Source organism: Choloepus didactylus, chromosome 10 (genome assembly GCF_015220235.1).
Source record: "Choloepus didactylus isolate mChoDid1 chromosome 10, mChoDid1.pri, whole genome shotgun sequence".
NCBI classification, from domain to species: Eukaryota; Metazoa; Chordata; class Mammalia; order Pilosa; family Megalonychidae; genus Choloepus; species Choloepus didactylus.
The window spans coordinates 110,671,415-110,687,574 of NC_051316.1; the positions used below are offsets into that span (position 1 = coordinate 110,671,415).

Genomic DNA, 16,160 nt, shown 5'->3' on the forward strand with positions numbered 1-16,160 from the left:
TTCTCTATATCTCTTTCTCCTTTCTTTGTTTCTCTGTTGGTAGGGTTCCCTTTAGTATCTGAAGTAGGGCAGGTCTTTTATTGGCCAAGTCTCTCAGCATTTGTTTGTTTGTGAAAAATTTAAGCTCTCCCTCAAATATGAAGGAGAGTTTTGCTGGATAAAGTATTCTTGGTTGGAAATTTTTCTCTCTCAGAGTTTTAAATATGTCATGCCACTGCCTTCTGGCCTCCATGGTGGCCGCTGAGTAGTCACAACTTAGTCTTATGTTGTTTCCTTTGTATGTGGCGAATTGCTTTTCTCTTGCTGCTTTCAGAACTTGCTCCTTCTCTTCAGTATTTGAGTGTCTGATCAGAATATGTCTCGGAGTGGGTTTATTTGGATTTATTCTATTTGGAGTTTGCTGGGCATTTTTGCTTTGTGTATTTATATTGTGTAGAAGGTTTGGGAAGTTTTCCCCAATAATTTCTTTGAATCCCCTTTCTAGACCTTTACCCTTCTCTTCCCCTTCTGGGACACCAATGAGTCTTAAGTTTGGATGTTTTATTTTATCTATCATATCCCTGAGATTCATTGCAATTTTTTCAATTTTTTTCCTCCATTCTTTCTTTTGTTCTTTCATTTTCTGTTCTGTGGACTTCTAGGACACTGAGACGTTGTTCAGCTTCCTCTAGTCTTGTATTGTGAATATCCAGAGTCTTTAATTTGGCCAACAGTTTCTTTTATTTCCATAAGATCTTGTATTTTTTTATTTACTCTTGCAATGTCTTCTTTATGCTCTTCTAGGGTCTTCTTTATGTCGCTTATATCCTGGGCCATGGTCTTCCTGATGTCCTTTAAATCCTTTGCCATGTTTTCGTTCCTCGATTGTAGTTCTTTGATTAATTGTGCAAGGTATTCTGTCTCTTCCGATATCTTGATTTGTGTGTTTGGAGTTGGATTCTCCATATTCGTCTGGTTTTATCATATGCATTAAGATTTTCTGTTGTTTTTGGCCTCTTGGCATTTGCTTTGCTTGATAGGGTTCTTTCAAGTTGTAAAAAAAAATACCCATCTAATTTTTCAGAAACACAGTTTTGTGGCGTACACTTTCTCTACCCAGCAGATGGCGTCTGTGAGTCACCTATATCCCTCAAGTCAGTTCTCCACCTTTTCCTCGTGGTGTGTGGGGAAATGATTCTTGTGGGGTTCAGTTGGAGAACTCAGTTTGGGTGTGTTGCTGGAGCTGTCTGCCCTGAATGTGGGGCGTGTGTATGGGTGGCCAGGGAGGAAGAACAGCTTTAGTATTCAAATCCCCCAGGTTCCTGGAGATTCAAGGCCGCCGCAAGAGTCTAAGCCTTCATTTCATTTCAGCCCCAGACTCTCTCTCTTGCTGTCCCACAAACCACCAGAGTTGGCGTAGTGTCCCTCGGTTCTCTGAGCGGGTCCCCTTGCCCAGCCGCGATCCTCCAGGATCTCTGCCAAGGGGAATGCTGTGCTACATCACCAGTGCGCGCCGTCCCTCAAGGGAAGCCCCGGGTCGCTGAGCTGTGCCAGGGCGCTTTCAGCCTGATGCAAAGATAGCTGAACAGGGTGTCTCCACACCCAACTTCTCGCACAGTTCCTCCTTCCCAGCTCCGGGACAACTGGCGGGGCTCTGGGCTGTGGGCACGGCCCCAGGCAGTTTATCCAGCCCTCTGGGGAGCCAGCTGCTAGCCGCGGGATTTCTTTATGCTTCTGGCTCTCCCCTCCATTCCCCCGGCTCCAAGAGTATCTGCAGTGGTCTATCTTCCAGGCCAGACACCGAGAGGCTGGCCCAGCCCCCTCTTGCTGTGTTTTACTGTGTGGTTCCCACTACCGCAGCTGCAGCCGCTCCTGGGTTTTTCCCTTTTTTTTTAATTTGTAAAAGAGCCCGTCGGTCTCCAAATACCAAACCCTGGCTTCCCCAGAGCGCCGCGCAGCTGCGGGTCTTCCAGCCAGCTTACTCACTCGTTTCAGAATGCAGGCTCCTGGTTTCACCAAGTGTACGGCCTCTGTGATACTAGCAGACCTTGTCCAGCTGACGCATTGCTGTAACCAGTATTCTGGGTCACTTTCTGTTTTTTATCTAGTGTTTTTCACGGAGGTGTTTTTTTGCCCTGTCTCACCTAGCCGCCATCTTAGTTTCTCCGGACAATGACTCTTAAAAGCTCTAAACTTTTCATGTTGTACACAGAAGTATGTAAGGTATTCCAGTATGTAATGGTTTAAAATGATGGTTTAACAATGGTATGGAGAAGAATCTTAGTTACGTTACTAAAACTTTGAAACCTAAAGTACATTTAAACAAATTGAGTTTCACTGCTTTAGGTATAAGCTAAGATGTATGTGTATAAATTGAGATAAATTACTGTTCACAATTTTGACAATATTTAAGATAGTGTTATTATTAGTTTCAAGTTACTCCATATGAAAAGTATAGAACTTATACTTTTCATTCACCCAAAGCAATAAAAATTACATGCAAATGTTAATAGTAATTATCTCTGGATTAGGAGATTCTAAATGATTTTAGAATTCTTCCTTTTGTGTCTCTTTATATTCTAAAATTTCCTACAAAAAAAAGTATTATCTGAATTTAAGGAGGACTCCTAAAACTTCATCCAATATTTATTGAATGCCTATGGGGCATTTGTCATTGTTTTAGGTACTGGGGATACAGTGATACACAAAAAAACAAAGTTTCTATTTTCATGGACTATACGTTCCAGTAGAGAGGGGAAAAGAGACAATAAACTTAGGAAAGGAAACAGGTGCAAAGATGTTAAAGTGGCTTGCCAAAAGTGATGGCACAATAAACTGTATGCTTTGGATGGATTGTATGGTATGTGAATGTATCTCAATAAAATTGCATTACAAAAAGAAAAGAAAAAAGTGATGACCCAGTTGGTATAAAAATTCTGCTCACCTGACCTTCAGCTCAGTGCTCTTTCTGGTAGATCTTACTGACTTTCTTGACTCCTGAGAATGCCATGTGAATTCTTAAAAATTCTGAATCAGAAGTCTCATTCTATTTTGCTGTGGTTCTAATGTATGAGTTCTGTATAAGGCTGTGTTGTATAGAGAAGGGTATGTGTTCTCAACCCGGTTTCATTCAGCAAATACCATACGCTCCCGGGACCTTGTTTCTTCACCTGAGAAATGAAGAGATTAGCCTTGATAACCTGGAAGGGCTATGCTTGCTCATTACTTCCATAGCCCTGTGATTTTACTTGGAGTTATGCGTGTGTTTGTATGTGTTTTCTTTACAGCCATACACACGGCTGCTATGGATATGCTGGGAGGATCTGGAATTGAAAGCCAATGTAGAAAAGTTGATATCATTGCAGATGCTGCATATTCCATTTTCAAAAAGCCAAAAAGTTTTAGTGGCAACTTTATTATTGATGAAAATATCTTAAAAGAAGAAGGAATAAAAAATTTTGACATCTATGCAGTTAAACCAGGTAATTCTTATATTTTGTAAAAGTAGTGAGGTGTTTTCCCAAATTTTCTGCAGTGAACACGCGTTTTGTGTGTGTGTTTGTGTGATTATAAAATTACTGTCTTCTTTTAAAAGCTATCCCCCCAGTGAAGAGAAACTCATACCAACACATCTTAAAAAGGAAAGGAAATACAGGATTGAGTTGAGGACTTTTGAAGTGACACATCAGCTACTAGCCATTTCCAAATCTGAAAACCAAAAATGAAAATTAGTTTTTAAAGTAGGTCTTCAAATCACAGAGCAGGAATTTTATTCAAGGATATGGTAATGATGATACACTATCAGATTTTGAAAAAAAAAAAAAAACTTTCTAAGATTACAGACTACAAACATTTGTCTCTTAGAGGAGCTTAATGACTAATGGTGTAGGTGAAGGAGCAGGGCCTGTATTATGTGTAATTTTAGAGGTTCCCAGTGTCCCCCTTTTCTAGAAATACCTCTTCCTTTCTGAAACTGCATTTGATGATGTTATGATTTTTTAAATTTTATGTATAAAATATTATAACATCTATAATAAATAATAGACAATATTGCCATAAATGGGAGTTATATTTATTTGTGCTAAAGTATTTAAAAATATTATTCATTAGGCTAAGCTTCTGGGTGACAAACCACATGTTTATATTTGTATCATCCCTGCCTGTCTCTTCAGTTAGAAATGAATTAAATTAAATAGTTCTTTATAGCTTTACAAAGCACTTTTAGATTCATTTCTCTATTTAATCACAGCAATCCTGTGAGGAAAATGATATTGTGTAGTGATTAAGAACATGGGTTTTGGAGAAGACAACTCAAGTTCAGATTCTGGCTGCGCTGCTCACTAGCTATGTTGCATTGGTTATGTCACCCACTTTCTCTGTGCCTCACTTTCCTTATGGTTAAAATTAAGAGAATGATAACCTTCCACAAAGAATTTTTGTTAGAACTAAAATGCCAAAATGATTATGATGTTCTTGACACAGTGCCTGGCACTGTTTTAAAAATAGGTGTTCTAATCTTAATGTGTTGTAGGCATCACATTAACCTGATTATTTTGGGGTTCATTTTTCAGGCCAACCTTTGATACCAGATTTCTTCTTAGATGAACTTCCAGAGATAGTTGCCAAGAAAATGGAATCACACAGTAAGATCTATACCACATTTTCTATAGAAAAAGAGATACTAACATATATATTTCTTCTCTATATAGGTTCTATTCTGTTTTTTGTGTGTGTGCATAAGGATTTCAGGTGTGTAGGTTTCTGGTTTCCTTGATCAGTTTATTCTAGAGGTCATTTTCCCTCTTTTACCTAGGGTTTCTTGTTGGTTCGCTTTGTTCTTTACCTGTTCTTCGGCATTCATCTCAGCTTATTCTAGAACTCTAGCATAGTTTCTCGATCAGAATCTTTCAGCTCTTGTTATTCTGGTTCTTGCTGTGCCTATATGGAACCTTTTTTTTTTTTTTGAGGAGGGTCTACCCAGATATGATCGATCTCAATCAAATTTTCCCAGACCAGATAGGCCCAGGCCTCAGGAGGAGGGTGTAATCAGTATCACGTTTCCCTGAGGATGAGAGCCAGCAGGTTGTCAGACTTCCCTGTGAAACCACTGACCCTGTGCTTTTCCTACCCTGCCCAGCAGGTGGCAGTTGTCAGCCCATAGCTCCCCACCAGCATAAAGAGGTGCAGTGCCTTTACTTATCAGCAGACCCTGTCCCTGTCACGGGTCTGGTTGGACAGAGGGCATGGAGGTAGAAAGCAAGCTTAAGCTATTTCTGTTTGCTTGTTTTCCCCTGCCCCTCGAGTCTGAATTCTCTGAAGGCGGGTCGCCACTTGAGCTGGAACCCGACCCCCTTTTCTTGGGGAAGATATGCCCTTTGGGGAATTATCTCCTTTACTTGATCCTTTCTTTGTCTCTCAGACCCATCTTAACTCTACCCTTGCCTGGGTCAGCCAATGCCTGAGGCTTTCTCTAATGAGCTTAGAATAGTTGGAAAAAAAAAAAATCCCCTTTCTAGAGCCAGTCCCTAGCCTCCAAGTTTTGCCAGTCAAGGGCCAGAGTTAGTACCCGACTCTCTGTGCTCCTTTTCTTAGGGCAGAGCCCTTTTCCAGAATTCTGAGCTCAATCGACTCCAAAAGTCTCTGTTTTTATTTATTTATTTAATTTTTTTCCTATCAGCCCTGCCTTCTCCCTGCCAGGAGAAACCTCAGGGTTCCTTTCCTGCTTGCTGCGGGTTTATCTTTTCTCATTGCTTGTATTCAGAAGTCCATATTTATTAATTAAAACTGCACTTGGAGCTTGGTCGAGCTACCTTCTTTTGCTCCTAGTAGAGACTGCTTCTTTTTCCCATAGGTGAGTGTTCCAACTCAGCCTGCCATGCCAGTGGGGGCATGGTGCCAGGCTTTGCAGTTTGGGGGCTTTACTTACAGTTCCATGCTGCGATCTCAGCCCTTCCCCCCCATTCCAGACTGGTGTATGATGTGTGTCCGGTCATGGATGTCTCCCAGACTAAATTCCACACCTCCTTATGTCGCCATCTTGCGCCGCCCTCTTCATAGTTAGTATTTTGATCTCCATTTTTCTGACTCCATTGTCTTGTTTCTCATTTAATTTTAGAACTCAGAGGGGATGATGGATTGATAACCATTACTAAAACTCCAATAGTTTTGTTGAAGTCTGTTTACTATAGTTTTTTTTTTTTGTTTTTTTTTTTTTTAACTCAGTCTGAGAGTCAACCATTTACTTGGAGAGATTAGAGATTATAAACCATTAATATTTATAATCATCACTGATGGTTTATTCTGTCAACTTGGTTTATGTTTTCCGATGCCACAATGTATTTAAAGTCATTTTGGTCAAGCAGAAGTTCTACTTGGTGGCAGGTCTGTCTCACTAACTAATTTTATATGTGGTCTTACTGCTAAGGCCTTAAGGCCATTTGCGTGAATATTCTATTTTACAGGTGATGTTCCAGCATTTAAAGAGGAGAAGCAGCAGCCACAACGAAAATCAAGTTCTGGAGCTGTGGAAGAAACGTTTAGAATTGTTAAGGAATCTCTCAGTGATGATGTTGTCAAAACCACTCAAGCAATCTATCAGTTTGAACTCTCAGGTGAGGGTTACGTCTGGTAATCTGGTGCTTTTATTGAACAAAGTAGGGTATTACCTTTGAATGAAAATCAGCTTCCAGTAGAAATGACTGGATAGTTGGCCTAACGAGGAAGTTTAACCTAGGATATAGATACTCAAGAACAGCAAAGAACTATTTATCTGCTTTTTTGTTGTTGTTGTTTTTTGTTTTAAGTTACAATCAGTGCCATGGACACATATAAAATAAAATTTCATCATATATACTTCCAGTGTTGTATAACTTGTTGGCATATATAATTGAGACGAAATTCTATTTAGAATGGAATGTGGATCATGCCAGGTTGTGTAATGAAATAATGTATCTTCACCTATAGGTACCTTGCTGCTTTTATCCTTTTATCCTTAAGATATTACTCATTTTGGCTTGAATGTGGCCAGCTTTTTAAAACCTCTCTCAATATTTTTCTTCTCAAAGTAAGTTTTATTTTGCAAAAATGATAGTTTTAAAAACTAGCTACCTTAGTCCCATTATAAGCCAATTTTACTTGCTCAGGTTTTTTCATCCTTCGGCTCCTCTGCTTTATCCTAACTCACTAGCACCTTCCTATTTTACTTTTTTTTTTTTGTCCAGCTTAGAGTCATTCTTTTGCCCATATCCTAAACTCCCTGGGCACTTTGTGCTGTCTCTTCACCTGTTAAAACCCTGGTCCTGGATGCATCAAATTTTCTGGCTGTTCACAGTTGCATCCAGGCTGCTATGTCCTGCTTCAGGAAAAAAGCTGTCACGATACCCAGTGGATCTGTACTAATAGAAATCCACCATTGTCTGCTTCACCTGGGAGCTAAGCAGCACTTCAGAACTCTTGTGTTTTTGTGGTATGCTTACTTCATGTTTTCCACATGCTTATTTTAAACCTTTTCAGCATTCCTCAAATCTCCCATCTCTCCCTTCACCACTTCTTTGCTAGTGTCAGCAGATAACAGAAACCTTCAGACAGAAATTGCTTCAGCTTCCTAACATCAGATATTAAATCATCTTTTATAGGCACCATCCTCTCTTCCTCCCTGTTTCAGTTTGCTAAAGGTGCCAGAAATGCAATACATCAGAAATGGATTGACTTTTACAATGGGGATTTATTAGTTCACAGATCTACAGTTGTAACACCATGAGAATGTCCCAATTAAGTCATCAACAAGAGGATACCTTCTCTGAAGAAAAGCCGATGGCATCTGGGGTTCCTCTGTCACATGGGAAGCCACATGGCTGGAGTCTGCTGGTCCTCTCCTGGGTGTAGCTTCTGGTTTCCATGGCTGTCTCCAAAAGGTCTCTGGGCTTCTATCTTAGCTTCTCTCTCAGCGTCTCCCAGAGGCAAACTCTGGATTACATATCTTAGCTTCCCTCTGTTCTCTGTAAAATGTCTCTGTATTTTATCCTCTCATAGAGAACTCCTGTAAGTGAATTCCAACCCACCTTGAATAGGTGGGGTCACATCTTCATGGAAACAACCTAGTCAGAAGGTCCCACCCATAACAAGTCTGCCCCCACAAGTCTGGATTAAAAGAACATGGCCTTTTATGGGGTACATAGCAGATCCAAACCAGGACACTCCCTTCCCATAGAATGGAGCTCAGCAAATCAGTGCATCTCAAGCTTTAATATTCATGATACTGATTAACTGGGATGTTGCTAAAATACAGATTTTGATTCAGTAGATCTGGGATGGGGCCTGAGATTCTGCATTTGACAGGCAATGACAAAACTGCATTCTTTGGGTCACACTTTGCATAGCAAAGTTCTAGTTCCCATGTCCTCTTGCCTTCTCGGGGACCTTGTACTGTCAATTAGGACCTCTGTTCAACCTGTTCATCCTGCAGTCTCCCTCCTAACAGTATTTTAATGTTCTCAAGTCTTTTTCATCTCTTAAAAAGAAAACAACAGCAAAGCCACCTTTCCTAACTTATTTTCATCTATAACTCATTCTTTTCAACGCACTGCTCTGATATCATTTGTCTCCAATTTACTAAATTTACTCTAAGATCCTTGGTGACTTCCTTGTCACCAGTGGACATTTGACAAGTCTGTGGTATCTGATACCGTTGACCACTATTTTCTTCTGGAAATGCTTTCTTTGGCTGCCCTGACAGTAGCTTTCCTTGCTTTCCACTCTGTGATTGTGCCTTCTCACACTCCTTTGCTAGATGCTTCTCTGTTCTTCCCTTAAATGCTGATGTTCTTCAAGTTTCTGTCTTAGGCTCTGGTCGTGTTGTACTCTGTAGACTTTCTCTATGGAACTCCAGTCACTGATGTGGTTCATTGACCGGACAAACTTATTACTTTTGTATCTATATTTATAGCCTAGTCAGACTTACCTTGACATTATCAGTTGTGTATCTCACTCCCATTACCTGAAATATTTCCCCCCTTCCCTGTTCATTTAGCTAATTCTTATTTAACTTTCATATCTCACCTGCAACTGGGCTTTCTAGACTATTTGTTAGTATGCTCCCTCATCACCCTCCACTTCCTCTTTATTAAGAAGAACCATGTTTTTCTTGTTCATTACAGAGCCTTCAGAACCTAGCATAGTGCTTGGCACCTAATAAGTACTTAAGCATTTGCTGAATTTGATTGCTAGAGGACTAAGGATTTTAATTTGGGAGACAATATTGTAGCAATTAAGTTTAAGAAGACAGGGACTTCTCTGCCATTTATTTCTATATATTTATCTTCTGTGTAGGTGAAGATGGTGGAACATGGTTTCTTGATCTTAAAAGCAAGGGTGGGAATGTTGGATATGGAGAGCCCTCTGATCGGGCAGATGTGGTAATGAGTATGTCTACTGAAGATTTTGTAAAAATGTTTTCAGGTAAGTTTTCAATTTTATTAGTTTGCCCACTGTTCAAGGAAAATTTAGTTCTGACATTTTGTTTTATCCCTTTCCAAATATTCAAGACTCATGAATGTCTGTAGCGGTGGAATTTTAGCAGCTATTAATGTCAAAGAGCACCTAGTCTTTGGAAGGCTGTTCTTACTGTGGCCTGTACTGCCCTTTCTACCTCAGCCAACAGACAGGGAGTAGAGATCAAAATTTCCTTTTTGCACCACTGAGAAACCAGTAAGATTATGTTGGGAACGGAGAGATGATTCAAAAGGACTCCTAGGGGGACTTCATTTCTATTAGCCGGACTAAGATACTATCTTTTCTGTAACACCTTGGTCGCTAGAGGCACTGAACTCGGCTGCGGTTCATTTATTGAGAGTGAGATCGTGCTTCAGTCTTGCCAGTTGCTGCCAGGTCTCTCCCCTGGCCCAGTGACTCTGCTTTCTGTGGAGTCCCTAAACCAGAGAACCCCTTGCCTGACTTTCTGTTCTGCCCATGTACCTCTGGCTATGCCTGAAAATTTGTAAGGATAATTTTTTATATTTTCTTCTCTTAGAGAACTCCAAATAGTAAGTTAAATAACGTGTATTTATTAGAAGCAGCACTTTAAACTAAAGCATTGTAACACTCCATAGATTCTTTGATGTAATGAGTTATTCATTCTTTGTTCTGTTTTAATCTTCATAAAGTGGAATCAGAGTATATTCACTTTGTGCCCTGTAAATCTTGCTTTCTAATTCTAATCCAGGATGCTGATAGTTTACATACCATCTGAGATTGTGTGTATGATGTAGTAATGATCAAGGTTTCTTCAATTGTTCATTTGTATTATAGCAGTGTTAAATGTTTGTTCTAGTTTGCTAATGCTGCCGGAATGCAAAACACCAAAGATGAATTGGCTTTTATAAAGGGGGGTTTATTTGGTTACACAGTTACAGTCTTAAGGCCATAAAGTGTCGAAGGTAGTGCATCAAGAATCAGGTACCTTCACTGGAGGATGGCCCATGGCATCCGGAAAACCTCTGTTAGCTGGGAAGGCACGTGGCCAGTGTCTGTTCCAAATTCTGGTTTCAAAATGGCTTTCTCCCAGGACGTTCCTCTCTAGGCCTCAGCTCCTCAAAAATGTTACTCTCAGTTGCTGTTGGGGGTTTGTCCTCTCTCAGCTTCTCTGGAGCAAAAGTCTGCTTTCAAAGGCCGTCTCCAAAATCTCTCTGTAAGCTGAAGCTCCTCTCTCAGTTCCAGTGCATTCTTCAAAGTGTCCCTCTTGGCTGTAGCAAGCTGGCTCTTTCTGTCTGAGCTGATATACTGCTCCAGTAATCAAGGCCCACGCTGAATGGGTCAGTCCACACTTCATGGAAATTATCTCATCAGAGTTATCACCTACATTTGGGTGGGGCACATCTCCATGGAAACACTCAAAGAATTCCAATCTAATCAGCACTAAAATGTCTGCCCCACAAGATTGCATCAAAGAATATGGCTTTTTCTGGGGGTCATAGTACATTCAAATGAGCACAATGTTCATGGTAGAAAAATTAGAAAATACACTTAAGAAAAAAGAAAATAAATAAAAGTATTTTTTATTCCTTCCCTGAAAGATAACCATCAGTTTGCCCCTGGATTGATTAGGGGAGGTCATTCTGCTATAAAAGTAATTTTTAAAAAAACAAAAGAATTCTGATGAGATTTAATTTTATAGCAACAGTTTAGGTGGGGAACAAGTGAGTTTGCTGCTGATTCTTATGTCCTGTTCTTACTCTTTATCTATCTGCTCTCCTTTGAATGGGCACAGTAGTTTAGACCTTATATCCTAAGCATTCTTTTAAGAAACCATAGTCATTTCTATGGCCTGATGTATATAATGGATATGTTAGAAATATAAACATTTTAAAGCATGTAAGTAATTAATTAGGTCATCAAAATTTCTTTACTATAGGCCACTGCATGGTAGAGCTGCATGACAGAAATAAACTGTACAAGATTACTTTATCTGATTGACATTTTGGGAGGAGAGGTATATGTAGTAAATTGTGCTTAAGAGCTGTTTTTAAAAAGTTATTTTTTTGAACAGTATTGTTGAGGTATACTTTACATACAATAAAATTTACCCATTGTAAGTGTACATGGTTTTTAATAAATTTTTTTTATAATCTAGTTTTAGAGCATTTCATCACCCTCCAAAATTCCCTCATGTCTCTTTGTACTCACTCAATCCCCATTTCTGCCCAACCCCCAAAACTAGGCAACCACTGTTCGCTTTCTAGAGATGTGCCTTTCCAGTTATTTCATACTGATGGAATTAGTCTGTAGTCCTTTGCAGCTGGCTTCTTTCCTCATAAGGTGAAGGCACAGGCTTTTTAGAGTCATCCATGTTGCAGCAAGAATCAGTAGTTCAGTTCCTTTTCATTGCTGCGTATTATTCCACTGTCTGGCTACACCACATAGTTTATCCACTCATCAGCTGATGGATACTTGGATTATTTCAAGTTTTTGGCTATTATTAATAATGCTGCTATGAACATCCTTATACATGTCTCTGTGTGGATGTATGCTTTCATTTCTCTTGGGTAGATTCCTAGGCATGAAATTGTTAAGTCATATGGTAAGTTGATATTTAACTTTTTAAGAAACTACTAATCTATTGGCTAAAGTGGCTATTTTTTTTCATGGACTTAAATAATTGCCTAATTTTTTTTTTTTCTCTAGGATAGGTATAAAGAAACCAAGCAAAGTTTCCTATATTTTTCCCACAATTTCTTTTTTTTTTTACTAACATGAGATTATATTTAATATATGACATACATACATTAACCAAACAACAAAAAATCAAAATCCCAAATTTTTCTCTCCTTTTTGGACTGAGAATTTTCTAAAACTACTGAACTGTCTCCATCATATTAACAATGAAAAGATAAATGAGTTTCACATTTAAGAAGGTATTTTTCTCTCACCAATGAATTTAATGAGAATTTATTAAATACAAGGATTTCAACTTATGAAGGTACCCTCCAGCCCTAGACAAAATTTGGAACTAGTTTTTTTTTGTTTTTGTTTTTACTTTACATTACATTTTATTAATTTAATTAATATAAATTAAAAACCAATATATTAATATTATTTCCTTTGGAAATAAGGTTAATGTATCTTTTAGAAAAGGCATTTTCATTTTTTTTTCCTAGTATATGAACTCATTTTGTTCTTGATGGTCTTACATAGTTCAAAGTTTTCATAAATTGAAAATGTTGTTTCATTACCACCATGGAACATTTTTAAAATTTACTTTATGTAACATTTCAAACCTATACAGTGGTAGACAGTCTCGTACAATGAATCACATGCACCATATTCAACTTAATAGTGGTAAACACAAGGGCAATTTTAGTTCACTTACACTACTACTTACTCTGGACTACCATCACTGGATTTTTAAAGAAATTCCAGTCATCATATCCTGTCATTCATAAATATTTCAGTATGTACCATTAAAAATAACATTTTTACATAAGCAAAATAGTATTATCACATCCAGAAAATAAGAGTCCAGATTTCCTAATTATTCCATAAATGACTTTTCATAGGTAGTTTATCCAGGATCCAAATAAGGTTTATCTATTGCAATTCACTGACAATGTTTTAAATCTCCTTTATTCTATAGGCTTTTTCCCTCTTACTGTCTTTTTTCTATCTTACAATTATTTTTTTCCCCAGATTGTCAACTTATTAAGTTTTTAAAATGTATAATACACTCTTTATTTTTCCAAGTTGGGTAGTTAATTTTTTATTCAATTTTATTGATATATATTCATATACCATGCAGTCATCCAAAGTGTACAATCAGTTGTTCACAGTACCATCATATAGTTGTGTACCACAACTTCTTGATATTATTTTCTACTTTGTCAAATGTATCAGATAATCTGTCAGTTTACTTTTTTCTGGAGCCCTTTGTCATTTTGGGTAGCTCAGTAAGCCTGCTACACCAGCTGTTGCCCTGGGAATTCCTATAACTTTTTTCCTGTGTTGAATTCCCTATTTCCTGGATCACATGTCTTCTTTCTTGGTTTACATTATCATTTTGATAGTACACAAAAGCTCCATGAGAAAGGATACATAAGAGGCAACTTTTTGTGTGTATCTAAAACCACCTTTATTTTATCAACACATGTGGTTGGCTAAGGAGAAATTTCTGGGTTGAAATTCATTTTCCTAAAGAATTTTGAAGACATTGCTCCATCTTTTAAGATTACCATTGAGAATTTGATACTATTCTTATTCTCTGTCTTTTGCCTTCACCTTTCTCATTTCTGAAAGCTTTTAGAATCAGAGTCATTTCTTTCTCTGGGTGTTGTGGGGCTTCACAATAATAAAAGGTGGGTACTTTGTGGCCCCCTTGGAAATATTCTTATATTACTTCTTTGATAGGTCTCCCTCTGTTTTCTCTGTTCTCACTTTCTGGAGAAAAAATTAGATCCTCTGATTTAATAATCTTTTTCTCCTTTATAAAACTTTTTTACTTTCTGGGAGATTGTTTTACTTTCTCTTTCTACTTTTCTATATTGTCCATCAGCTTTTCAATTTCTAAGATCCCATTCTTGTTTTCTGGTTCTTTCCTCTTCTGTATTCCCCACTTCCTTTTCTTCACTCTACCCCATTCTCCCTCTTCCCATTGCTCTATTCTTTCTCCCCAATCCCCTCTTCATCTCCTTCTCTTTTTCTGCCTCTTCTTTGTGCCCCTCCTTTCCCCCCTTCCTCATCCAGCAGCCTCTTCTTGATACATGATTGCACTCTCTTATTTCCAAGGACATGAATTATGGTATTTTTAGTTTGTTCTTCATTTACTTGGTTTTACTTTCTTCTGCACCTCCATTCTCTGTTTCATTCAAGTCTCTTTTATCTCTTTTGTTTTTGTTTCCATTTGATGTCCATTCATCTTTATGGGTGAGTGGGAGAAGTGCTATAAACATAAAGCTGATTGGAAGCTCTGTATGCCTGAGTGGGGCTGGCAGGCTTCACTCTAGAGTGACAAAGAAGGAGCCAGGCTTTTAGCTGAAGGACCACCCACATGTCAGTGTTTGTAAATCTTTGGGGTAGACATTCTAATCCTTAAAAAAAAAATAAAGATCTCCCACTATCTTCCATGCAAATCAAAGATATCTCTTAATCTATTATTTGTTTTAAGATCCTATTTTCTTGAAACAGTGCATAGCTCATTTATTCATTAAGATGAAAGAGCTGGACTTTATCTGAACCCAATCTATGCTGCTTTCCTGCAACCTGTATATCAGATAATTAAAGGTGTTAAATGTCTCAAACACACACACACAGACTTACTACATTAACCCACACATTCTGTCTATAGAGCCTACATGTGGCACAATGGGGGGAAGTTTACAAATGCACCAAACATATTCTACCTTGTAGGAGATATGACCTGTATATAAATTGGCATAATATAAGGCAGAAAATTATGAGAGTTAAACAAACCTGGCTTTGAATTGTAGTGCTGCCATACACAAGCTGTGTGACCTTGGGCAATACAAAAATTCTTGTAAGCCTCAGTTTTCTTATTCATTCTACTGTGTGCCAGACACTACTAGCACTGAGAATAAGAGTAGCAAATTAAAACAAAGTTCCCTCCCTCCATGGAGCTTTTATTATATATTGTTATTAGCTATGATTCTGTTTTAGTGCTCACATTTTATACCCAGGCCTTTCTGTGGTTAAATTAATGCTAACACATACTTCATATCCACACACTCACCATACTTTTAATGATTATTTCCTAAGACTATTACATACATTTGTATTGTTTGAGGTTTTGAATTTAGACTTGAAATATTAAGTTTAATGAACTATAATAGATTGGAAAATTAACTAAAATAGACAGTTTCTTTTTACCACAATTCATTTGAGGACTGGATATTCTTTAGAGTACTGTAACTAATCTGTAAACGTTGCCTCTTCGGCTTCTTGCTATCACCTTTTGTTAATCGTTATTTTTACATTATCTCTCACATTATAGGGTATTGTTAACATTTAAGTCTATGAATTGGAATCCCCAAGATACTGATATAAAAAGCTATAATAGAAATTTCTGTGCTTCTGAGGTTTATGAAACTCAAGGAGGTTCTTTTTAAAATGCATGTTCTTGAAGCACCTTATCCCTGGGGGCACTAATGGATGCTTTTCCCTGTCTCATTTTCTCATTTCAGGAAAACTAAAACCAACAATGGCATTCATGTCAGGAAAATTGAAGATTAAAGGTAACATGTCTCTAGCAATCAAATTGGAAAAACTAATGAATCAGATGAATGCCAAACTGTGAAAGAAAAGGAAAACAAAATGAAACTGTCAGCCCTAAGCTCAACAAGTAAAAACCTCACCTGTTTAAAATCTAATGTTGTGTCCTTCCCTCTTGTATGAATATGCATGTTTATCCTAGAGAAAATGAAATTTCTTTACCTATAAGATTTGAAATTGTAATTAGAACAGCTAGCTAATCAAACATAAGCTTCATTAAGTGGAATTCTAAGACTCTGTTTTTTAGTATTTTATGGGATTTGCTCTCTGAGCATTTACCATCTTCTTCCAAGAAAAATATTATAAGCAGTCAGTCAGGGTCAACCAGTAAAATTAGTTCTTTTCATAGCTTCTTCTGTAAAATGAGTTTAGTTTGCCTTAAAATTTTTAGTTTTGGATTATATAACAAT

General features: G+C 37.9%; 1 protein-coding gene across 1 annotated transcript in view; it reads left to right on the forward strand.

The window, feature by feature from the left end:
- The window catches only part of HSDL2 (hydroxysteroid dehydrogenase like 2), a 65,889-nt gene extending 50,101 nt beyond the window's left edge, over window positions 1-15,788 (forward strand). Inside the window, exons 7-11 of the mRNA XM_037798240.1 lie at window positions 3,267-3,461; window positions 4,551-4,622; window positions 6,441-6,590; window positions 9,307-9,435; window positions 15,663-15,788. Coding sequence (XP_037654168.1) covers window positions 3,267-3,461; window positions 4,551-4,622; window positions 6,441-6,590; window positions 9,307-9,435; window positions 15,663-15,775 — 659 coding nt within the window. The 3' untranslated portion in view covers window positions 15,776-15,788. The remainder of the gene's footprint in view (window positions 1-3,266; window positions 3,462-4,550; window positions 4,623-6,440; window positions 6,591-9,306; window positions 9,436-15,662) is intronic.
- The last annotated feature ends 372 nt before the right edge of the window (window positions 15,789-16,160 follow it).